Source organism: Solanum pennellii, chromosome 9 (assembly GCF_001406875.1).
Source record: "Solanum pennellii chromosome 9, SPENNV200".
Classification (NCBI taxonomy): Eukaryota; Viridiplantae; Streptophyta; class Magnoliopsida; order Solanales; family Solanaceae; genus Solanum; species Solanum pennellii.
The window spans coordinates 82,489,425-82,514,437 of record NC_028645.1 but is presented as its reverse complement, the minus strand read 5'-3'; the positions used below and the strand labels follow the sequence as shown (position 1 = coordinate 82,514,437).

At 35.7% G+C, this 25,013-nt stretch overlaps 3 protein-coding genes across 5 annotated transcripts; 1 reads left to right on the top strand and 2 right to left on the bottom strand.

Moving 5' to 3' along the window:
• The first annotated feature begins 605 nt into the window (after positions 1 to 605).
• LOC107030953 (uncharacterized protein sll0005) lies at positions 606 to 9,066 on the top strand. Its single transcript, XM_015232167.2, has 13 exons — positions 606 to 970; positions 1,182 to 1,331; positions 1,508 to 1,678; positions 2,539 to 2,682; positions 3,739 to 3,844; positions 4,050 to 4,198; positions 4,285 to 4,410; positions 4,929 to 5,072; positions 5,294 to 5,381; positions 5,882 to 6,255; positions 6,984 to 7,304; positions 7,989 to 8,210; positions 8,705 to 9,066. Exons 1-13 carry the CDS (start codon positions 755 to 757, stop codon positions 8,846 to 8,848), a joined length of 2,355 nt encoding a protein of 784 aa, XP_015087653.1. The 5' UTR covers positions 606 to 754; the 3' UTR covers positions 8,849 to 9,066.
• LOC107030955 (ubiquinone biosynthesis monooxygenase COQ6, mitochondrial) lies at positions 8,925 to 15,679 on the bottom strand. Of its 3 annotated transcripts, none has more exons than XM_015232169.2 (10): positions 15,593 to 15,679; positions 14,081 to 14,189; positions 13,869 to 13,968; positions 13,340 to 13,483; positions 12,910 to 12,968; positions 11,604 to 11,671; positions 11,466 to 11,517; positions 10,289 to 10,450; positions 9,601 to 10,200; positions 8,925 to 9,391 (listed from the first exon to the last, which is right to left on the bottom strand). In XM_015232169.2, the coding sequence occupies exons 1-10, from the start codon at positions 15,598 to 15,600 to the stop codon at positions 9,176 to 9,178; spliced, it is 1,518 nt and encodes a 505-aa protein (XP_015087655.1). In that variant the 5' UTR covers positions 15,601 to 15,679; the 3' UTR covers positions 8,925 to 9,175. The 3 variants fall into 3 exon arrangements, with proteins under 3 accessions (XP_015087655.1, XP_015087656.1, XP_027775323.1); XM_015232170.2 differs by having other exon boundaries at positions 13,869 to 13,965; XM_027919522.1 differs by lacking the exon at positions 15,593 to 15,679 and having other exon boundaries at positions 13,869 to 14,002.
• Positions 15,680 to 16,426: 747 nt separating this feature from the next.
• LOC107030954 (ankyrin repeat domain-containing protein 13C-A-like) lies at positions 16,427 to 23,301 on the bottom strand. The gene is made up of 2 exons (XM_015232168.2): positions 20,676 to 23,301; positions 16,427 to 16,979 (listed from the first exon to the last, which is right to left on the bottom strand). The coding sequence occupies exons 1-2, from the start codon at positions 22,290 to 22,292 to the stop codon at positions 16,638 to 16,640; spliced, it is 1,959 nt and encodes a 652-aa protein (XP_015087654.1). The 5' UTR covers positions 22,293 to 23,301; the 3' UTR covers positions 16,427 to 16,637.
• Positions 23,302 to 25,013: the final 1,712 nt, after the last annotated feature.

Below are 25,013 nucleotides of genomic sequence, written 5' to 3'. Positions count from 1 at the left end.
TCTATAGTGGTTTGAATATATATGAATAGTTTCTATCAGAGATGTTTTGTTAGGATCCATAATATTTCAATATATTACATCTACAATATATTAGTCTTTATCAATATGAAATATTGTGGTGAATAATTCACTCTTAATTATAGATTTTGACTTTTAGTACTCGTGAACTGATATTATAATGCGCGATCTAAATTTAATCGAAGCTTTAACTAAATGAATCTCATAGAACATGATTCAAATTTAGTCGAAGCCCCATTCGAATTAGCTTTAATATATGAAATTCAAATTTAATCAAAATTTCAATCGAATGTGCCATACGATACACATCCAAATTTAATCAGAGCTCTATAATACAAGTTGGGGTGAGAAACCAAAAATAAAATAAAATATGACATGCAATAAATTATTGTCCACAATAAAGAATACCGCAAAAAAAAACTAAAAGAAAATTTAGATAAACCAAAATAACAACCAAAATATAAAAAAGGACCAAAAAGCAAATTCACCAAAATAATGAACGGTACATAATTGTGTATGGATCCCGCCAAATAAAATTGCAATATAGTCCCTCAAGTCCAAGAAATTTTACTTGTTCCACATTGTTCCACGTATCTTTTCAATTTCCATAATTACTCCTTACAATCTTCATCTTCTTCTTCACTCTTTACTGCAACTCAAAAGCTTCACTCAAAAACCTATACAGACATACAATTTTGTATGTATAGTTATTTTTTGAAGCTTTGATTTCGCTATAATGGATGCAGCTGCACAGTTGGTTTACTGTGGAATTGATCCTCTGTGTCGCTCTTCATTGCCGTATCGTGGTCTGTCTTCTTCGTCTTCGTCATCGTCGTTGAAGAAATTGAGGATTCGGAGGAAAAACGGCGTCGTTAGAGCAATTGCTACTGAACCTAAGCCGTCGGAGTCAAAGGCAACCGGCATTCCTAAACCAGTCAATGGTTCTTCTACAGTAGGTTATGCTAATTCAATTTTTGAGAATTTTGAATTGTGTTAGTAATTTGTGCTGCTGTTTGAAAAAAAGGAATGATTTTTAGAAAAGTTTCTGAATTTTTATTGGTTAAAGGGAAAATAAGCTGCAAATTGGTTTATTTTTTGGTGTGATTAGTATATTGATGTTTGGATGATGGCTGATTGAATTTTTTGTATTTGTGGGTTTGTAGAGAATACAGGATGTATCACAAGAGATCAAGAGAGTGAGGGCACAAATGGAAGAAAATGAAGACTTAGCTATACTCATGAGGGGGCTTCGAGGTCAAAACCTGAGAGATTCATTGTTTGCTGATGATAACATTAAGCTTCGTCTAGTAGAGGTTCGTTCGGTTGACGTCCTTATCAAAGTATATCAAGAACTTTAGCTTTTGGCTTGGAAAAGTATAGATGGATAATCTGTTGTATCTAAAGATCTTTAGCTTTTGGTTGTCTTGGGAATAGCTGTCCTTTGGCAAAGGATACATATTTTAATGTTTTGTGCCTTTGAATTCTTCAGGTTGATGAGAGCAGTGAGTTCTTGCCCTTAGTTTATGATCCTGCTAGCATTTCTGCATATTGGGGTAAACGACCGCGTGCTGTTGCTACCCGTATAGTCCAGCTAACATCCGTTGCTGGCGGTTTTCTTTCACGTCTTGCCTGGGACGTGATAAATAAAAAGGTTAAAGAGGTAAGCTGCACTTGATGCTTATCCACTTTTGCTGAAGTTAGTGAATTGCATGTAGAACTACGTACGATTAACTTTTGAAATCCTATGCTTGTGGGTTCTGTTTAGTTTGCAGTCCCGTAAGATGGACTTTTTTGTCTTTCTGTAGTTTTCCTGATTGAAATAAGGAGCTATTATTTCGAACTAATTACCATTTTCTTCATTTCAAATTCAAGCATTTTAAGCTTCTTTATTGATCTCTTCTCTACAGAGCTTCATTCATTTGATACCTTACAGTAAAATTTCACTATGGGACCTAACAAGAACAAGGATAAGTTGATACTGAGTCAATGGATTTGTGAGGCATGGCATTCAATCAAGATGGAAGAGTAATAGGACACAAAGAAGTGACAGAGTAAATGTAATTCAAAATGAATTTTGAGGTTAAAGTTAAACTATTAAATATAGTAATTCAGAATTTTAACATGTCACAATGCCAGGATGTAAAACACTAATTGATGAATTCTTAAAACCAATAGTGCCAAAGTCTCTCCCTTTGAAATAGTTACTAAGCAGTAACTATTTTTCGTTTTGTTTGGTCTGCTTGAGTAACCCAGCCACCCCCACTTCACACAAATATAAGAAAACCAGGAACCAAGATGTGTTGTAACCCTGTAACTTTTTGTAGAACTAGTTAATTTCATGAAATTCTATTTGGAAATAGGTCATCTTTATGTCATCAAAGAGAATTCTATGGGTTGGAACAGTTGTGTGGTGAACATTGAGATAGGGCTTTGATGCATGCATTTATTAAGATATACGCATATACTACACGTCTTTAATTATTTCTTCATCCCATAACTATTGATCTTTTCCATCATTAGAATGAGGTTGCTCGAGCAATTGAGTTGAGGGAGATTGTAACATCACTGGGTCCAGCATACATAAAGCTAGGCCAAGCTTTAAGCATCCGGCCAGATATACTATCACCTGCTGCGATGGTTGAGCTGCAGAAGCTTTGTGATAAGGTCAGATTGAAGTCAGCAGCATGACTTATTTCTTGAAGTTTAACTTTTATTTTCAGGAAACTATTATATCTACAAACTTAAACCATACTATTTATTTTAGTTTAATTACATTGATACCTGAATAGTGAATTCCGCAAAATTCTCTTGTTGCTTTTCCATAATCAAATAATTGTCTCGATGAGCTCCAATTCATTTTAATGCCATCTACCTTTCTATGTGATTGTCCTTTGATTGGAGACTGACAATCTTTGTAGTGTACTGTATTGGAGATTGACGAACTACTTTATTAAAACGTCTTTCTTCGGCTAACCCTTTTCGCTATTATCTGGAATAAACCATAACAATGGCAGTTGTAATTTGGTGGGAAGTCTTTCTGATTTTCTGGATGAAATATAATGTCTATCCTTGTCACATAATGACAATGGAAAAGCCTGCTTCTGAAACCATTTTAATAATAAACGTTTCTGTAAAATTAAGACATTGCTTTCATGTGAGAAGAATCGGTGAATCTCTTTACCTAGTAATGTTCATATCATAAAGCATCTGAGGCATTGACAGGTTCATTCTACGATCGTGAGAACTCTTAGAGCCCTTTTGAAGAGATGAGGCTCTTTTTGCTATATGGAATGGAATACATTTAGAACATCCTTGCTATGTCAGAACAGTAGAAACATTAGGAACTAGGTGCACGTCATGGGGTTAAGAGCTGCATGCGAAATTAGACATAATATGAAAGGGTGAAAGCTGGAATATTGTGTAAGCTATCTACAATCTTTACTGTTGGCAACATGTTACACTAATTAATCTAAACAGACTACAATCCTTACTATTAGAAACATGTTGCACTAATCAATACAAATAGAATGATGGATTTACCATGATTATTCTTGTGTACAGCCTGCACTAGAGACCTTGTGACTAGTTGTCCCCAAGTAATTTTCTTTTGGGGGAAGTTCTGGGGGAAGGGGCTAAGATTGACAATGGCATAGTTGTGTAATCGAAAAAAAACTCCTTACTGTTGCCTTCTGAACTTTTAGAATTTCATGATTGCTTCAGGTTCCATCATTTCCAGATGATGTTGCTATGGCCCTTATAGAGGAGGAATTGGGACAACCGTGGTCTAACATCTATTCTGAGCTTTCTCCGTCCCCAATTGCTGCTGGTAATCTTTCTTATCATCTCTAGAAATCTCTTTTTGAATGATATGCTGTGAGTTATTTCTTCACTTTCACTATGTATTTCCTTAACCATTCTCTTTTTGTTGGGTTAACTTATTAGAGTGCTTCTTTTTGCACATTTTCTTCTGTAAAAGATAATTTTTTTAGCTAATTTCTAAAGAACCTTTTTCTTCATCATGGCATTGGCAGCATCCCTTGGGCAGGTTTATAAGGGCCGACTGAAGGAGAATGGAGACTTGGTTGCTGTTAAAGTACAGAGGCCCTTTGTCCTTGAGACAGTGACAGTTGATCTATTCATCATACGGAACTTGGGGCTAGTTCTTCGCAAGTTTCCGCAGGTATTGATTGCTCAGTTATATTTCCACATTATTTTCCAATCTCTGTTAGTCTGGAAAAAATAATGCATGTTGCTTCTGCCTTTAAGATTTCCATTGATGTGGTTGGATTGGTGGATGAATGGGCTGCCCGGTTCTTCGAAGAACTTGACTATGTGAATGAAGGAGAAAATGGAACAGTTTTTGCTGAGATGATGAAAAAAGACCTTCCTCAGGTATCAGCGATTCTGACGTCTACCTCTCACCTCTTCTAAAACCCGGAAATGATTAGAATTAAATAAAGCAAGAAAGTGCACTCCCCCCTTTTTCCCCCAACCTCCAACCTCTCCATGTTATAAGAAAAAGGAATTTTGTCTGTAACCAGCAGCGCCTTGTTTTAAAATAGGAGAAACCCTCCCTAGGGGGTGTGCTCCAATTTAGACAAGGACATAGAGATTTTGTTGCTGCAAGTTTATTTCCTTAATAGCTGGCTGCGATAGGCTAATCTAGATATGTAATTCTCTACCTTAGTTATTAATGAAATTGTTTAATTCCAAAAAGGCAAAAGCAATGTGCAATTTATTACCTTTTTAGGAAAAGAGGATAAGGAGAAGTCTGTGAACTTACTCACAGAAGAGTACATATATGCCTATATTCTTATAGATGTATTAAAAGTACAGATTTCTTAAACCGGAAAGTATGATGCTTGTCGTCTCTAACAGTATTGTGATCTGTCTTGGCAAACCTTTTTCAGGTTGTTGTCCCTAAGACATATAGCAAATATACTTCAAGGAAGGTTCTTACAACAGGATGGATTGATGGAGAGAAGCTATCACAAAGCACCGCAAGTGATGTAGGTGATTTGGTAAATGTTGGAGTCATATGCTACCTTAAGCAGGTGCTATGCTTAAACTCTTCACAATTTTGATGTTATAATATTAATTAAGCTTTTAGTCTCTTATCTTGTTAACATTATTAAGATCTCGTTTTCTTGATTTTTTGTTTTATACTGCCTTATTCTTTAACTCCACATTAATCTATATGGTATTTTTGCTATGGATATCCTCCTGACAATTAAAATTTGTTCTCCATCTTATATTTTGTCTTTTTGGTATACAGTTGCTTGACACTGGTTTCTTCCATGCGGATCCACATCCAGGGAACTTAATACGTACGCCAGATGGAAAGCTAGCTGTACTTGACTTTGGTAAGAAGCTTTCATTTGGTTTCCTCTTTTCCTAATAATTTGTGGAATAGTTCATGAAAGTAACTCTATGGAGAGAAATGTTTCTGATGAAGAACTATATCGACAAACTACCTTCAGTTTACTTTGAACATAATTTGATTTGGCCTTTAAGGTGCTTATTTCCTACTCCCTCCGTCCGAAATTGTTTGTCATGTTGCGCTTTTCGAAAGTCAATTTGACTAATTTTCAAAGTTAAATTAGATCAATATTAATTCGTTATTCTAAACAAAAAAAATAGATATTCTAAAACTATATGAAAAGTACTATAAATTGCAATTTTTTGCATATTAATATGATGAAAAATTACATCTTAAAATGTTAGTCAAAGTTTTTATAGTTTGACTCTAAAAATAGAAACCATGACAAACAATTCCAGACAGAGGGAGTATTTTCTTTTGTAATTGATCAGTTTATTACTCTTTCCTTGCTATAAGTTGACTCGTGTTATTTTGCTTTGACAGGCTTGGTTACAAAATTAACAGATGATCAGAAATATGGCATGATCGAAGCCATAGCTCACCTTATTCATCGAGATTATGGTGCCATAGTCAAGGACTTTGTGAAATTAGGTTTCATTCCCGATGGGGTCAATTTGCAACCCATTTTGCCTGTACTTGCCAAGGTTTTTGACCAGGCACTTGAAGGTGGGGGAGCAAAAAATCTTAACTTTCAGGAGCTGGCATCAGATTTGGCACAAATAACATTTGATTATCCGTTTAGAATACCACCCTATTTTGCTTTAATAATTCGAGCAATAGGCGTGCTGGAGGGGATTGCATTGGTGGGGAACTCTGATTTTGCAATAGTGGATGAAGCTTACCCATATATAGCACAGGTACACTCATACGGTACCACAGTTCATTTGTTCTCTATATCTACATTTACATGGATCCGAATTGCTATAATTGCGTGAAACAACAATTGCCGTCTCTGTGAGGGTACTTTGATGATCTATGTGATAACAATAGCAGATAGCGTTGTTTCACACTTACAATCTACTAACCTCGGAGACTAATTATGGTTGTGCATTTGAGTCTTACTTGGGAGGCTGTCGAACACCATTGAGACATGTCTTTAACCAATTTATACATTTCCTACTTAATGCAAAATAGTTCAAATTTGAATTGTAGAGCTTGTTTAAGTCTCTGGTACCAACATGAATAGGACACACTTCCCAATGTTTTACTCCTTTGGTTTTATATTAATTCGGCATGATCCTCTTTGGTCCATAATAAGAATTGGTTAGTTTCATTGATCAGAAAAAATTTACCCATTATTAATGTATGGCATAAAGTTATACATGGGACCAAAATCAAAACTTCTCATGATAGTTACCTTTTTTTGTTCTCATGGTGTAGTAGCATGGAACTCTGTGGTCTGTCTACTGCACCACTTGTGATAAATGACATTCCTGTGACTCATCTGAAAGCTTAAACTTCAGAGGGGATTTTGTTCATTGATTTGGTTCTGCAAAACTTAGTTTGTCCATTGTTGTCCTTCAGGTGTCACTTTTAGATAATTTAAATTCTCATTGTTTACACTATGTGCGATTTCTTTTCTCAGAGACTGCTGACAGATGAATCTCCGCGGTTACGGAGTGCTTTACGTTACACAATATATGGGAAATCTGGTGTTTTTGATGCTGAAAGATTCATAGATGTTATGCAAGCATTTGAGAATTTTATAACTGCAGCTAAGAGTGGAGGTGGGGAGAGTTTGAATGGGAGAATGGCAGAGCTTGGCATTCTGCAGAGCCAAACAAATAGCATAATTCCTTTTCCCTCAAGTGCTTACCAAACAGAGCAGCCAATTCAAACCAGAGCAGCATTAGCATTTCTGCTCTCTGATAAAGGGAATTTTTTCCGTGAATTCCTTTTGGATGAGGTATGTGTACAGATTTGGGAACAGTCACTATTATATTATCCTTGACACATGCTGTTCTTTCTAGTTCTATACTTTATTCATATTATATCATACTCCTCCTAACCCATTTCTAGTGTCCTAGTTTGACTATGCATGGGTGCACAGCTTTTAGGGCAATAGTCAAAGTTTTTTCGTAGTATTTAATTTATAGTGAATCCACAACTAGAGATGAAATTTTCTTTTAGGATTTTGACACTGTTTTGCATAAAGTGAGTCCCGTGAACATTTTTTAGGAAAAAGTACTGAACAGTAGAAACACACTAGTATTGAACGGTATGTGGAAACTTTTTCCTTTCAGTTGAGTCAGAACATCTTCAGGTTAGATAAGTATAGATCGTGATTGTCGAAGTTTGTGCTTTGCAAATGGACTTCAAATGATCATTGCCTTTTTGTAATGTCTGGTAGATGTACTTGCTTTCTTGTCCTTTATGCCTGAGCCATTGTAAACTAAATATATTTCTAGTCTGCTTTTCATAGAACATTTGATCTCATTCTCTCTCTCACACAATACGGAACCACTATTAGAAACCTCAGCTATCACAAGATTATAAGTATGTGCTTTATCCATTTGTTCTAATATGGTCATACTTACTGGACCATACATGTGGCATTTCAATAACATAATTCTCTTCTTAATGCAAGCAGATAGTGAAGGGCATTGATGCATTAACAAGGGAGCAGTTGGTTCAAATAATGGCATACCTTGGAATTGGAAATGCAATTCCAGTATTCAGTATGGTTCCTGCTGCTTTTGTACCTATTAGACCGGCTGCACTTGTACCATATGTGACCGAGGAGGACAAAATCATATTGAACAATGTTCAAAAAATCATCCAATTCTTAGCTGCTGGGACTGCATCTAACCAGGTATCCCAATTTTATATTATGGCAAGTTTATCTCAGAGGAGATTAAAGAACTTCACTTTGCACACAGCAAAAGAGAAGTGGTTGCTCCTCTGTTGCCTCTGCTCGCAAAGAAGTTGAAATTGCTCCTGCGCTAGTACGCTTAGTTAAACATCAAATCATATTACCAATGTCTCGTTTCTAGATGTGTTGTTTCCTGACATCTTGAACTCCTCTGAGTGTGTGCTAGAGTCAACTTCTCATGGACACATTATCGGTAAAAATAACTGTAGGCTGTCACAGTATTTCACAAACAGGTTAAAGAAAAGTACATAGGAGTAATAATCTATATCTCAAAACACTTGCATGATTTTGTAAAATATACTCTTTTAAGTGTCTGAATTCGAAACACAAAGGGGACTTAGATTCTGAGTAATTTGCCCGAAAATAGCTCTAGTAAACTAAAGTGCATTTTCATTTTGCTATTCAAACACATTATAACTAAGTTTCATCCTCAGGGTTTGGATGGAGCAAGTGTCCCTAGAGTGATCCAGGAGCTTCTTCCAGTGCTTCCAGGCCTCTCCGCTAAGGTTCTTCCCGAGATTCTTAGTCGACTTACTTCTCGTGTGATGGCACGCTTGATTCGAGATGCACTGTTGTAATTCCAATCCTTCTAATCTTACAGTTTCCTCTTCTTGAATTGTGCATATATCATTCACAAACTTGAAGAGTGTGTAGAAATAGAAAAAGTATATTTATTGTATCCTCTTGTGAGGTTTTACCAATTAATACTGACCAGTATAGTTTCTGTACTCTTATCAGAACAAATGTAAACTTCCATATATCAAAAAGAAATATGATACTAACAGCAATTCCCTTACATTTGTTCTACTTCTCTGGATCCACATATTGCAAGAAAATTATTTATTCATATCGATGAACAGACATTTCTACCAAGAGTATCATTGGGAAAATCCAACAGTTTTACATCATGTGAAAAGAGGAAGCATCTGGTTGCCTGAGGCATATGAAATGATCTTCCTTTTAAGTGGAGAAATGTATTGTGCCCCATTGAATGCAAGAGCCCTGAGTACATTAATTGGCATGAAGTCAATAGAATATGCCTTCTGAAAACCATCTAGGATTGCCATCATTGTAATGTTTGCAGCTTTCCTCTCTGATTCATATCTCTGTAAAAGAGTTATCTGCACAGAATAAGATTACCATTATAACCTGTAACTGAGAGGTAAAACGAGCAAGCAGTGTCGTAAAGGATACCCAAAAATTGTAAGCCCAACGGCAATAATAACCATCAATTTAAGACATGGATTCTAGATTATACCAGAATAGAGAAGCTTCATGTCTTGCCATTTTCTGTCTATATCTACAGGGAAACAAAGGATTAGGAACATACCTCCCCAATGTCAGATCCGACTGCAACGCCTTCAGCAATAACTTTAGAAAGACACAGTGCATCTGCAAATCCCATATTAACTCCTTGGCCAGCCAGCGGATGAACTGTGTGTGCTGCATCACCAATAAGGACTAAACGTTTTGATGCATAGCTATTAGCATGCATTAAAGACAAAGGGAAGGCCATTCTATGAGAGGCTAGCTTAGTAACTTTAGGTGGAACTTCAAAGCCCTCATGTGTTGATGATGTGCTGTCAGCTTTGAGCCAAGAAAATACATTTCCACCCTCAAATGATTTCGACCGTGGTTGAGGACCATATCCATCGTCCAATGCGTGGTTCACTGCTTGTACAAAGTCGTCCTCTGACATTGAACTCCGGTCAACAGCTTCCTTGGGGTTCATTGACCAGACAATATTGCTGAATTTTTCACCAATGGGCAGAAGTGCAATTGGTCCATTAGGAAGAAATCTTTGCCAAGCACAGAAGTTCTCTACTGCATGTTCTACTGTACAGATGATTGCGCTTTGTGAGTACTTCCATCCAGTTGTTTGTATTCTTGCCAGCTCCCTAACACTTGATTTTGACCCATCAGCTCCAACCTGTTACATGTTATCTAACTCATCATTTGTATTCAAGAATCCTTCAGAACATTCACATTTGGTGAAACATGAAACAAGTTGAGTTTACCACTAACTTCGCATACATGCTGTTTCCATTATCCAGTTCCAACTTTGCTGAACTTCCACTAGCAGATGATGATGTGCCACTGGAGCTTGTCACTGATGACATTGCAGGAAAGGTTATTGAACTTAACCTGGATGAGTGTATTGTCTTCTGAAAATCTGTATTCTGTCCAAATTATCACCTCCAGTCAAACATATCACCAGGCAATCATTGACATAAATCAAAATGAGGAATCTCAGGAGTTCCAATTGAATACCAATAAGCACAAATTAAAACTAGAAACAAAAAGTTTTAGCTTTCCCTGTTACACCAATCAATTACTCAGTAGAACTAGAAACAAAAAGTTTTATGATCTTAAGAACATTTGACTGCTTACCCTCAGTAATCGTATTGTCCGCTCTTTTCATTGATTGTACAGCTTTCTCTAAAGAAGGTTACAATAGAAAATTACATGTAAAAGCAAAAGGTGTTGATCAGACACTGAAACATCATCACCACTAACACCTCCTTGAAACAGTTCGCTTCATTTTAGTTTTATGACTGATGAAGTAATTACTGTTCACCCAAATGGGTTAAATTATGTATACTGAGATAAAGAGCATAAGCAAGAACATGGCTCTCCACAAGAAGCAAGGAAGCATGGAATACAAAGATAGGGAGCACCGTCCTTGAAATAGATTTGTAGCAAGCTTCTTAACAACAACACCAACACCAGCTATGCTTCAATCCCAAGCTAGTTGAGTTGGTTAGATAAATCCTCACTGTCCATTTTACTCTATTTGAGGGCATGTCATTTCAATTCTTCAAAAGATTAGGTTCTCTCACACTAAAAGTTCTATAGTTTCGACTGACATACAAATCTCCTTTTTTAAAATAAGTAATTACCGACAGATAAGTCTCTATAAGATTAGAAGGATGACTAGCAAACATTAGACCTAATGTAAGCTTCCTCAGTCTTAGTCCCAGCTACTTGGTATCACCTCTGGATCTTTTTCCTTCCTAGTGTTCTATTTTTGTTGCTAAGGCAGCTAAGCCTATATGCACTGCAAGATATTGTAGCAAACTGCTTACAAGTAGATTGTTTTTTTTTTTTGAGGTAAGGGTAACTTTATATTCTCCATAACTAGGGAGTCAACATGCTTTTAACTGCATAATAAAAGTCGGGCATATGCTCAAATACCTGTATGCATGATAGCAGGGATTTGTGTAGCACCTTATTCTCCACCACGCACCTAAAGACAAAAATCAAGCATCATCTGGTAAGAGAACATCATAGACTATGAAAGCAAGTTGTTACCTCAATAAAAGGAATTCTTACCCGAGAACATCTGCATCAACATCTCTTGCATTGTACCTTGTATATCCCAGACCAGTATAATCCCAAACCTATAAAGAAATAAATTGCTAATGGGTCAAAAGTGAAAATTTTCCACGATTGGATCCCATAAAAATGAGGTCATTTGGACGTCATGATGCAATTTGTATCAAGGTAACTTAGCAATTACAAGAATGTATAGTCCTATCAAAGACAAGTGACAATTATCACAAGAAACAGCTTTCCTGATATTTTCTTGATAAATATATGAGAAGAAGAAATTGTTGGCAACAATGTTTTTCCAATCTTCTATTTCTGAAAACTAGGATATCTTGATGGTTGGAAGTGCATAGGCAGCTGAGAAGTCAAGCATTGTAAGTTTAACAGGTTTAGCTAAGATGTGCTTTGCCAGTTACCTTTTAAGTCTCTCTTAGTTAGAAGCTATTGGTGCTACCATCTGCTGCCATTAACATGACAAGGATGAGTAGAGACACAGATACTGAAATTCTGAAACAAACAAAGACAACCATTTCCTTGACATATATTTGGAACACAGATCCATACTCCACTTTCCCCTAATTTTTATTGGAGAGGGGCTGGAGAATAGGTATACTACTCTTGGTCACTGATAAATCTTTTTAGAGACCCTTCAGTCCCATGTTTTTTTTGAAACTGGTAACTTAAAAAAACAAGATGTCTAAAGGCTAAGTTCCATTGCACAGAACTATGTCTCCTTCATGATCAAACTCTCTTCCTCGCCAGGAAGGAGTTCCTTTCTTCTACATTGCTAAAGGATATATATCACTACTGAAAAGTAAACATAAATACTAAAAATCTTGACTTGCCATAATTTGAGAAAGTAGTCACTGCAACTTGTGCACATTGAAAAATTTGCTACTCGGTTCACATTGATTGAAATTTATTTGGCAAAAGGTAAGATGTCTAAAAGCACGTTTCAAGTATGGCAAGACATTCTCCTTGTGCTTTCATAAATTTCTGATATACAAGCATCCTTGGACATAAATTACTGTACCCCAAAAAGAAGAATTTGAGGAACACATAATATGGAATAACTATAGTTAGAGTTTGCAATGAATTAAACCTTTTCTAGACGCACATGATAAAGACAATGACTGTAGAGAGTTAAACTGGGTGTTAATATCAACACTACGTACCCCATTAAACTAATTTATTTTTAACAAAGTCCCCAAATATTGGCATTTATAGTAATTATATTCTCAACAGAGGATGGGCTTAAATTACTCCATAAGAAAACTTACAACAATGAAAATGTTATTAGCAAAATTACCTGCATTTTATCGAAGTAGGCATGACGGTTCTGCTGAACAAATTCCCATGCACCCATATCTGTAAACCAAATGTTTTTCTCATGATAATCTCACATGCTTTCCATTAACAGGTGATGATGTTTTCAGCAAATCAAACATGTTCAAGCAGAACGTAACAAGTACTGGTACACGTACAGAATACGTCATATATTGTCCTTTTGATTCAAAAAGTAATAAACTTTCAACAGGTCTTTCATCTTTTTCTGACTGTTTTTCAATGGCTTTACCCATACAATGATTTTATCATACATTTTCAGCATAGGAAAAAAAAACTTTTATTTAGATGCAACCAGTTTAATGTAATGGCAGGGAACACCGATCAAACCATTATCAGCAAGACAGAAAACTCTACAGAAATATCAGAAAATAGAATGATAAGTTTGAGGATACCTTTGAAGAAAGAAATGGTGGCAGGTGTGACTGTACTGACCCTTGGATCTGGGGGGTCCTCTTTCTTGATGTAAAAGTTATTTATCAAAGCAGGATTACTGTCAATGATGGCAACACTTAGTTGCTTTGTCAATGGCATAGTTGCTGCAGAATAGTCAACAAGTTAGAAGAAGAGTTGTGATGTTGTTGACGAGTTTAATTTGGTAAGTATATATTCAAATGATGCACATACAACAGTGTCCATCTTTTGCCCCTTCTGGACTGCTGTATCACGAGGGTCGATAAGCTTTTATAAACTAGTATTCAACTATTATCCAAAAGGCAGATTATCGTTGCAGGTAGTCACTACCAGGGATAAGCTTTTCAAGGAAAAATAGAGTACCAAGTGCAAATCGAGCAGATGACTGAAATTTCTAACAAAAAAATATTCCAAACCCATCTTAGTTTCAACTAGTAATTTAGAGGACACCTTAAACACTGTTCAAGCATCAAAATTCCAATTTAAGAAGGTTAAACAAAAAATATTTACCTAAGGAGCACGCTAGAGCCATCCCAACCATACCACCTCCAACAATAGCAATATCATATTGTGGTATGTCATCTGTTAATCCAGGCTTTTCCAAAGGCTTCTATGCAGTTAAGAGAGGCAGAGAAAAGTGAAGACTGGAATTGATACAAAAAATCAAAAAGCGAAGAGATCAGAATGTACAAACGTTCAAATTGATAGTACAAGAATAATACCTTTTCACTGACCAAATCGGGATTTTTAACACCTGTATCACTACATAAAGTCCTCTGTACATATCTGAATCCATGAATATTCGACACAATTCTTCTGCTAACAGAAAGCCTAATACAAGAATATATTAGATACATTATTATCTGGTATCTCTTACAATTTCCACATGCACAACCACAATTTTAAATGAGACTGGAGTTAATCTACACACTAATACAAACAACACTGCTCTCTCGATGAGTATATCCTCAATCTCCTGTTTATCTAATGTGCACAGGCAGGTTATTTCCATCAAAAGGAACCAAAAGTTTGTTGGTAAAACAAACAACGTTACTAGGATATCCAAGCAATCTATCTGCCTATTCCTACATGAAGTTTTTCTTCCGATAGATCTACACAATTTTCTAGGTAGTTATGCAGCCATAATCATAAGAAAGACAAATGCATTCAGTCAATTGTACTGTCTGAATCTAACTCTCGGACACTAGAGGGCTGCTCCAGTGGTACATCCCTGGTAGGTCAGGAGTTCGAGTTACAAAGGGAGAAAGTGGAAATTCTTCACTGCTGATATCTTCAGGGTGGGGCAAGAAAATAACTAGCCAAAAAATCATCTCAGGAATTCCATTTTGTAGCTCTGCATCTAAGTACAGAACTCCAAACCAGAAAGACCAAAGATACCTTTCAGATAAACAAGCACACATCTATTATCTTAACACAGACATCATGCAGTTCACATTTTCTTCCCTCCCAATATCAAATTTACTCTACATTTAGTTATCACTATGCGCTTAAAAACCTTAGTTCCTTTTGTCCATTCGAGACTATGAAGCTTCAATTTCTAATTCACCAAAATTACTATCCCGGAAAGAAAACAAAACAAAAGATAAGTGTCAACAAATCTTGCTCCAATCAACAGTAGACATTATTATCAATTTATACTAAATAAATCATCAGAGTCTATAAAATTTGCTGATATTCTTAGACACTATTAAGATTTAACACATCTATTTAAGAAAAATAATTTTCATCACCAGTCAAAAACCATAAAACATTTGATAAGCCAAAAAAGTCATTTTTACCATTTTGATTGAAACCATTTTCCAAAATTTCAAGGAAACCAAACACAACAAAATCACTTTACATGATTAACACATTTTGTGCTCAATAACTTGAAATTAAACTTTCCCAATCCAAAGCACTGCCAAAAAACTCATACTTGGAAATACCTTACAATTATACACAAAAACCTTAACAAAGGAATAATTTTTTTTAAAAAAATAATTTCAAAAAACACACACAGAATTAAAAGTATACATAAAATCAATAACACAAAATCACATACATACCCATTTTGACATTCTGACAGTCATAAATTTCAGAAAAAAAAATATTAAAAAAAATCACCTGGTAACTTCAAATTCATATTACTAATTTTCAACTAACTGAAAAATTAAAGTAATAATTTCAAATTTTTTAAATTTTTAAAAAAAAATAGATCAAAGAACATTCGATACCTGTTCATGCTTGCTATGTTGCTACGTGGAGAAGAACCAAAGAAGCAATTCCCTTATAACACTCATTTTGGAGAGTTAAAGAGTTGGGCAGATTTTAGTTTTGGGCCTAATTTTATTGTACTTATTTGCACAAATAGCCTATTTTTTTACATAGAACTATTTAAAGTAAAGCCACATTTTAATTTTTGATTTTTTTTTGTGTGTTCATTGCTATGAAGAAGTAGGTTTTGAATATTTGTGTGAATAAAGTTTAATCATATATGCATGAGTTTCATGCAGAAATGCCTGAAACTAAGTCGTATATGTCTAAATGTTGAAAGTTCGTTTACTTCTAAATCGTGTAAAGTTAGGCTTTAGCAAAACAATCGTCTAAAGTTAGGCTTTAACAAGACAAACTACAGACGCGCGTATATCTGAACTTTAGATAAAATGCTTGAGATTAAGTCGTATATGTCTAAATGTTGAAAGTTTGCTTACTTCTAAATCGTGTAAAGTTAGGCTTTAACAAGACAATCGTCTAAAGATAGGCTTTAGCAAGACAAACCACAGACGCGCGTATATCTTAACTTCAGATAAAATGCTTGAGATTAAGCCGTATATGTCTAAATGTTGAAAGTTCGCTTACTTCTAAATCGTCTAAAGTTAGGCTTTAACAAGATAAACTACATACGCGTATGTCTGAACTCGTTGATTTTAAGTGGCTAAAATTACAAAGATTTAAGTTTCAATTATAGAGTATTCAATGTTTTAAGAGCTTCATCATCAAATTCAGGCATGCAAGACTGAAGCTGATATTTGTCAAAATTCAGTATATATTGCTATGTCAAAGCCAACTGGGAACAGAATTATAAATCATGCAACTGTGGGAACATTCACCTGAAACAATAACATTTGTTCCACACATTGATCACAAGAATTTGGAAGAATCGCGATTTTTTCAACTTTTATACCACCCACAATAATTTACTAAGATCTCGAAAAATACTAAAACAAGATCAGTCAATGATGAAATGTAATATGTTGTCGTGTGAACGAAATGATTCAGCTACTGTTTTCTACTCTTTCCTTTCTTTGCCTTTTCCTTTTCCTGCATTTTCTTTCTCTTTGCTTCTGCTGATATCCATGTGTAATCTTGAGGGACTACAAAGGGATCTTGAACGTTTTCGATCCTGTTACTTGGACTGCCTGTAGAAGAACCAGGGCGTTGATATGGAGCTTTTATCCATTGAAACCATGATGAACTTGAAGGCTGTGCCCCTGATGGACTCTCCCTGCCTGAAGCAGTAGGGCTCGAAGGAGGAGTTGCAAACTCATCTAGTGGCTGCAATTCTTCAAACTTAGTGAAGGTCACCAATACTCTTATCGTTGGAACAACCGGAATTGCTACCTGAAACACAGAAATGTATTCTTAGTCGAGTGGAACTTGACGTATAGGTGATTAGTATCATAGATTGCATGTTCCTTGTGCATGTGTATATCTAAGACGACGACAACAACATACCCGGTCTAATCCCACAAGTGGGGTCTGGGAGGGTAGAGCGTATGCAAACCTTACCCCCTACCTTCCAAGGTAGGGAGGCTGTTTTGGAAGACCCTCGGACATGTTTATATCTAAGACCTTTAATAATTAGCGTAATGTCTATCGAGTTGACAATTCATGTCAAACACATGGCAGGTGGAAAGGGATGTCAAGCATTAGATGGATGAGACTGAAGGCACAAAATTGAGGTATCTAGTACGATAAGTTAAAAATTCCTATGGCAAAGCATTGAGAATTTCAGTCAACACCCATCAAAAGACAGTCAGTTATATATCACAAATAGGCAATAGCTGATCTAAAGAATACCATGGTGAAAACGTTTCTATAATACTGACCAATAACCAAAAAAAAAAGGGGTTTCCACAATTGCAATTTATGGGGAAATTGTTACAGAAATCTTCCTAGTATATTCATTTCCCAGGAATGATGTTCAGCTGGAAGTTCGACTATCATTCCATAGGGAATTAGGCCAACCTTACTCCCTTTTGAGCTAAACTCCTCTTTGATTCTGTACTCTTTTGATCCAAATACCATTGCAACTTACCTGTGCTAAGCTACAACGACTCTTTTACTGCACGTTAAGTATCTAGTGGCGTGATACACCAGGGCAATTCCTAGAGAAACTACACCATACCTAGAGATGCAGGAGCTTGCCTTAGGACAGAAACTGCTTTGTTCCCTCATTATAGCTAAGAGCATCTGCAATATACAACCGTCTAGGTACAAGTCTCACCAAAAAGTAGCTTCATACAGCTTGACCACGAAAAACATCAACAGAAATTATGCCCATCTTACATTCAATTGCACTTGTGTTATTGTTCAGCTTCATTAATAATTTGTACATGTCAAGTGCTGGTCGGTGGCACCAAAAGATGCAGGATTCAAATACAGTTAATTTCAGAGGCTGAAAATGCAGAGAGCTGATGAAAACTACGGATTCTTGAGCATGACACTAATATCAAGGACGACGCCCATGAAAAGAGAAATGAAGAGGGAAAAAACGTTTTTTTAATTAACAAAATAAAAGAGAGCTCCTTAAAATTTCGTAGTTAGAATATTCCTAATTGCTATGAGATTACATTAAGAATATTTTACACACTATTCATAAATATTGTTTCATTTTCATAAATGCATAATCATCAAAAATATTCAACACATATGGTTAATGAAGTCATTGGACTTCCAACATGCCTCCTCCAACTCAAAGTGGAAAAACACCTCGAGTTACAACACAATTGGAAAATTAAGTTGGGACAGTCATTGAATAGTGTCACCGAAACAGTATGCTGGAAATAGAATTTGACTTGGTGTTGCCCTGAGAATGACTAGGACATTGCACTATGTTCAATCCATGAGACAACACTCAACTTGGGCAAGATGTATGATGTCAGTTTGATTTAGGTTGTTGACCGAAACAAATACATTGCCAGCGGTCCAAAATATTGTCAGCATATGGCGTTGACTAAGTGATTATTTGGTGATGACATGATGCTGATTGGGCATTGACATGTTTAAGATATGGCATTGAACCACACTCTAAGATGTAAAGTACTGGACCTACTGGATGGACAGAACACTAACTAGAAATTTCAGCTAATATGGACTATTAACTAGATAGGACAGATAGACCACAAACTTTTTTTGGGGGGACAGTGGTGCCTGTGCCAGCTTGTTCACACCTCAACTATTCCACCAGGTACTTGCAACCTCCCATATAGACCGCTAACTCAAGAGGTTATCTGACGTAGACCAAAGAGAAAAACATATGGGGTGCTGATCTGACAGGTTGACTGAAGGGAGTTGATCAATCAGCTTCTGAAAAATACGGGCTGCTGTATTTACAGATCAACTAACATGGACTGATGACTAATTGGGACTGTTGAAACTTAGCACAAGGGCCATGTGGAACAGATGTGCCACTGGATCCTAAACTGCATATCAGGACTTTAAGGGCTGTCCTCATTTGCCTTCACTGCAGCCCCCATCCCTTACAACACTTTCCTCTTCTTATATTAGGTTTCACTACAGGGTATGGTTTTCGAAACATTAATAAAGGCTAGGAATAATCCGACTACATCCCATAGTTGCACTTCACTAGACTCTGTTTAAGCATACCAGATGAGTATCAGGGGTTCAAGTTGCATCATTGTGGCTATGGTCCATTTTGCAATATAAGGGGTCCCTAGCTACTAACGAACCTTGTGCCTTATAACCTCATCCGTGTGAATTCTTTTTCGAAAGGGTCTTTGCTTTTCTTGAGAAAGCCTCATCATCCTTTTTTTTAATGAAAAGGCCTCATCCTGTGAATTCTTATTCCAATAAAGTTACAACTTCTCTACAGATAGATATGATACTCTATGATAGACACATCATACATCCAACCATTTATATTAAAAAGAACCTATCGGTGCACCAAAAGGACGTAAAAATAGGAGGCTGTCCCATATGTATAAAGACATGCTCTCCCCTTCAAAACTATTATATGCTCCCTCCATACTATTCACATAAGTGCTACTGGAGGAATATTCTACACCCAACATCGTCTCTTCCGTCCTTGTAAAGGCCCAACTAAATATTGCGGAAATAAGTTGAAGTTATTTATCAATTATCATCGTACAATCTCAAATCCTGAAAAATCAACTTTGTGCCTAATGTGACCCATATTTCTTATAGCACACCAGAATATCACCTCTAGTCTTTATCTCAGAGCCAAGTCAACTAAGCCAAATCAAAGCGGGAGTTTCGAAGGGTTAAAGGTCATCATGTCTAAAGTTATTCTATGGACAACATTTAGTTAAACCAAACCTTAATCACCATAACTGTGTGAACTATTTCCTCTATGACGGAAAGATGCTTTTTCTTCGCAACTGCAAACTTTTATATCCAGTTTCCTGTTACATTTATATGTAATATTTCTTAAAGATTGGATGGCTAAGTTCCAACACGACCACAGTAAAACACCATTCACCCCTTCAATAACTACAATGCGCTGATTGTCGCAAAATATTAGATATTAGACAAAAGAAGAAAGTATCTCTTTCCAATCAGTTTAGAGATCCTTGGAGCCATCTGGTTGTCTCCGCCTTACTGTTACCTTCCTAAAAATATGCTGTCTACAACTATCCTAATACAATCTTCCTACAACATTCCCTTCCACCAGCAGTGGAGATTAATGTACTATAACATTTTCTTCCCACAATTAAGGTTTTCAAATATTCCCTTAGTTCAATGACCTATATTCTCAACAACCTGTAAAATCGAATCCTACAAAAGGACATTGACAGTTTACTACTTAAGAAATATATGATTACAATTAGCAACTTCTAGTTCAAGAGCTTGATCAAAATACAAAGTGAAACACAAAGAAAACCAAAAATTACTATTTAAAGTTTTTAAAACTCTTGTTTCGTGCTCATGGAGGATGTATAAGTATCAGATAGGACTATAATACAAGCATATCACTGTTCAAACTTAACAATAATTCAAAATCACATGAGTGTTGGACTAGGAGTTAAATTTTAACCACAAGTACATGATGCATACCTTAACTGGGAAGGTTCCTTTTGGAAGTTTTGTTGTGAGCATTTCCCTCAACCGCCGGATAGCTTTAACTTTGTTAGCTAGAATGTCAAGCAAAGGAAGGAGCTCTTCGGTTCTCAACGGGAAATCTGGAGAAAGCCAAAGAACAGGCCTTAGTCCTTTCTTATACTCATTTTCTCGGCTTCCATCTTTGCGCCGATTTCCATTTTCAGCATTGCTAGATGTAGAAGCCTTTGCATCTCTTCCTTGTCTAAGCTCGTCCCTCGTCACCCTGACATCCACAGAATGCCTCCCTGGCCTAGTTTCATTCAAAGGTGAAGAACCCTCAAGATAATTGCCAACCTTCTCCTCGACACATATGGAACTTCTTGGTGGAACAACTCGTTTCTCCCCTTCTGGCTTAATATCCCGTTTCCTCCAGCTGTTAAACCACCTCTTCTTTTCCTGCTTATTATCATCATTTCTGCAACCATTTAAATCCTCAATGGGAATATCTCTTTGTTCATAACAACTATGGCGATGTGGAATGATCCCATCTCCATTCTCGTTGCTTAAATCAGAAGACTCTGACTTGAGAGCAACCTCAAGCTGCCTTCTTTCTTCCTCTGTCAGGATATCATCAAACTCTTCAGTCTCTGCTTCATTTTCATTGCAAGAATTGAAAAATTCATCATCCGTCATAGCTCCAGGAACCCTCCTTGATTTTATGCTCACAACCACATTATGCATATCATATACTTTAGCTTTCCAAGAACCTACCATCTCTGTTTTCTCCTGACGCCTCCATGTAGTTTGTGGCAACAGAACTGCCTCGGTGACATCAATCCCAGGCCTGAATATGTTAGTTTGAGACATAGCAGAAACTTCTTGCTGAACTTCTGCGTCAGTCGCTGGAGCACCAGCACCGTCTAAAGCATTCATAATTTCCTTCTCTTTATGTGAGATCATGCAAAGTGATCCAGGAGCAACTTTACCATCCTCAGAACCATCACCAAGGAAAAGAATGCTCTGATCTGATCGCTGAATTCGGAAGCCATCAAAGCCAGCCAGTGTCATATCAGCCCTTAAATTTGCACCCCTCTTCCAAATCTTATATGTATCTGAAGGGGCAATCCTAGAAATGAAAGGTATAACAGAGCTCTCAAAGTGAAATGTTATTTCCATATAAAAATCCCTCATCCTCTTCATCGTCCCAATTAACCGAGGCAACCTTCTACACCATTTTGCCCAAGCCAAAGGCTGGTAGTGCCTAACTATGATCTTAGCAATCCTTTCTTCCCTATTACATATTGCCTCCTGCAAGGCACTCCATCCATGTTCATTCTGTAAGCTCCAATCAGCACCAGCAAGCATAAGCATCTCGGTTGCAGTCTCATCACCGATTTTAACAGCCAAATGAAGAGGGCTATCCCGGTTAGGAACATCCCTTCGATCAATCACTGCAGAAATAGCATCAGCCTTAGCTTCCTCAGCCAGCGATACTGCTTCAGTATGAATCTCAGCAGGATCACAAAGCCGAGGCAACGCAGCAATTATCTTCCTCAAAGAAGCATAATCTTTCAAGACTATACCTTTATGCACAGGGCTATGTGCATATTTCGAAACATCAATACCAGCCATACCTCAGAAGTAGAGTATTCAAAGGCCACACCCTACACTACAATTACACTGCCAAACCCAACTCAATCATCAAAAACCAGGAAGCAATCAACAAGCAAAAGAAGTAAACCAACAACCCTCCACCCAAAATCAAACCACTAAACAGAATCCCCTAAAAGACTCAATTTTTTTCCACTTAAACAACAACATGCACCAATTTCTCCCAACACCCTTTACACAAAACAAGACAATAACAACTCACACAAAGTCTTTCCCCAAAATCATTCCAACCCAGTTCTAGTTACACTATTTAAAACCAAGAAACAATACAAAACTCAGAAAAGAACAGATTTTTACCACAAACAACAGGAGTATAGAATCTTTAAGAGGGACCCAAAGAGTAAAAGTCAAGAAATCACACCTTATTGTTCTCAAACAAGCACAGAAAAGACCCAAAATTGGTTAACCAAAAGGCACACACACCCCTTAGCTCCTGAACCCACCAAATAACCCCCCCCCCCCTTTCTTTACAAATAAATAAAAATGAGAGATCTTGGTGATCTGATCCAGATCAGACAAACCCCAAAAACATGCATGTGGGGTGGTGCAAGAATCTTGAAACAAAAAGGGAACACTTCTTTTCCCCTTTTTATTCTTTATCAAGAATTTTATAAAGAAATTATGAGTAATTTTTGGTAGAACCTTGATAAAGCAAAACCCAAAACTGAGTCAAGAATCAAAAATGAAGAAAAATACACAAAAAATATTAAAAAGTATTGAAACCCCACTAGCCAAGCAAAGGGGGGACACAAATTGTTTCATGTAAAAAGGGAATAAAAACCACACTATCTTTAGAAAAACAAAAAAAATGAGAAAATGGCCAAAAAAAATAAATTCCCCTTGTTATTACCTCTAGAGTGAAATAAAATTTGTGAAAAATAGGGAAATTTTGGAGTAACAAGAAATCAAAAAAAGGTTATTGAAGGTAACCATTTTTGTGTAGGGGGTGAGGAGTCTCAAAAAGGGAAAGTGTTGCATGTGAGACTGAAAAGAGGGAACTATGCTTTCCTAATTCAAAATTTTTATTATTAAATGATATTTTTATTTAAATATCAACAATAACATATTCAGTATCATTTTATGAACGTATTATGATAATAAAAGAATGTAGGTAAATCTTGTTCTGAAGATAGTGAAATTATTTTCAATAATGCATCAACTTTAATGCAACTAAGTCAAAATTATTCAAAAAATTCGATATAATCCTACAAATATGTTGTGAGAATGATATAGTATACATACGTAGACTTCATTTTAAAGATAACGATGTTATTTTTCGATAGAACATCTACTTAAAATAAAGTAAAGTCCAAACTATCCGAAAAAGAGAATACAAAATTGAAGTTTTTTGTTCTTTTATGCACCTTTTTTAACTTATTGAAGTTATTTATATAACGTTATTTAATTATATATAAAATAAAACATAAAAACAAACCTTAAATGTTTTTGTGACTCTTAAAATTGTAACTAGGTCGAAATTCTTACTAAAAAACTTGAATGTTAAGCAAATAAACACATGAATAAAATATGTGTTACATTAAAAAGATAATATGAAGGGATTTAGATGAACTTTTGAATGCCTCTGGTTCTTAATAATCTTATTAAGAATGTGTAAATTCTTATAAATTAAATTTATTTTTAATATAAATAAATATTCTTGATTTGAGTCAAATTTTTTAAAAAATATCACATAAATTATGATAAAAATATTATATGGTAATATATTTTTGAATGAGGTAAGAGTTGCCACATGCTTGGATAAGGGCTCAAGAAGAGTGGAATAGGAGTAGGATAGGTCTAATAGTCTTGCAGATGATTCAGATTCTTTTTGGGAATTTAAATTAATTTAATAAAAATAAATTAAGTCAATAAAAAATATTTCAATAAATTTGTTTTTGGCCATTTGAATTATAATATGATCTTTTTACTCCTTATATTTATATATAAAATAAAATATTCTAATAAGATGATATTTGTCGTTGCTATTTTTTTTTCTCTTCGTAACTGAAGTTTTATTGAAAATGAATCTTTATATTAGTACACAATGAGATTAAAAAATTTTTATGCAGATAGTTCTCTTTGAATTTTAGTTAAATTATTTATTAAGGAAAATGTACAAGTATCTTTTTAACTTATGCCTGAAATTTTAGAGACACACTTATACTATATTAAGGTTCTATTACTTTTCTAAACTTATTTTATAAGTAATTTGCTATCCCTTTTCGTTCTACGTGGCATTAATTTGGAAAAAAAATCAATCAGCATTGAACCCACAAAATAGTGCCACGTAGATCGAAAAGGGATAGAAAATTATTAATAAAATAAGTTCATCTCTAATATTTCGAGCACAAATTAAGGGATACTTGTTAGGTTGTGGAGCCTGATTAATATATATAACTGTTTACGCGGTTTAACCTCCGCGGTGAGGTTGCCAGGGGCCTAAATTTTAGGTTGTACTATTGATTCTCCATATATTCTCTGTAACAAAAAATACTCTGATTTATTAACATATATATATACCCCACCGCCGTGAAAGTTTACTCACCAGGTGTTACCATGAAATATTTGTTTCTCTCTTTCTCTCTCTAGATCTCTCATTTCTTTTTCTCTAAAATTCTTGTGTTATTTATTCATCAAGTGTGTGTAGATTCGATCCTAACAATACTTATACATTATTCCTAT

Bases quoted from the DNA above. Each gene is read 5' to 3' on its own strand.
- LOC107030953 (XM_015232167.2), top strand. From the start codon at position 755: ATGGATGCAGCTGCACAGTTGGTTTACTGTGGAATTGATCCTCTGTGT. The intron at 1,679-2,538 runs GTAAGCTGCACT...TTCCATCATTAG, and splicing joins TAAATAAAAAGGTTAAAGAG to AATGAGGTTGCTCGAGCAAT. The intron at 6,256-6,983 runs GTACACTCATAC...TTCTTTTCTCAG, and splicing joins CTTACCCATATATAGCACAG to AGACTGCTGACAGATGAATC.
- LOC107030954 (XM_015232168.2), bottom strand. From the start codon at position 22,292: ATGGCTGGTATTGATGTTTCGAAATATGCACATAGCCCTGTGCATAAA. The intron at 16,980-20,675 runs GTATGCATCATG...TCTGTGTTTCAG, and splicing joins AAGGAACCTTCCCAGTTAAG to GTAGCAATTCCGGTTGTTCC.
- LOC107030955 (XM_015232169.2), bottom strand. The intron at 13,484-13,868 runs GTAAATATTTTT...ACTATTCTGCAG, and splicing joins GGCTCTAGCGTGCTCCTTAG to CAACTATGCCATTGACAAAG. The intron at 12,969-13,339 runs GTATCCTCAAAC...TTTGGTTTACAG, and splicing joins CACCATTTCTTTCTTCAAAG to ATATGGGTGCATGGGAATTT.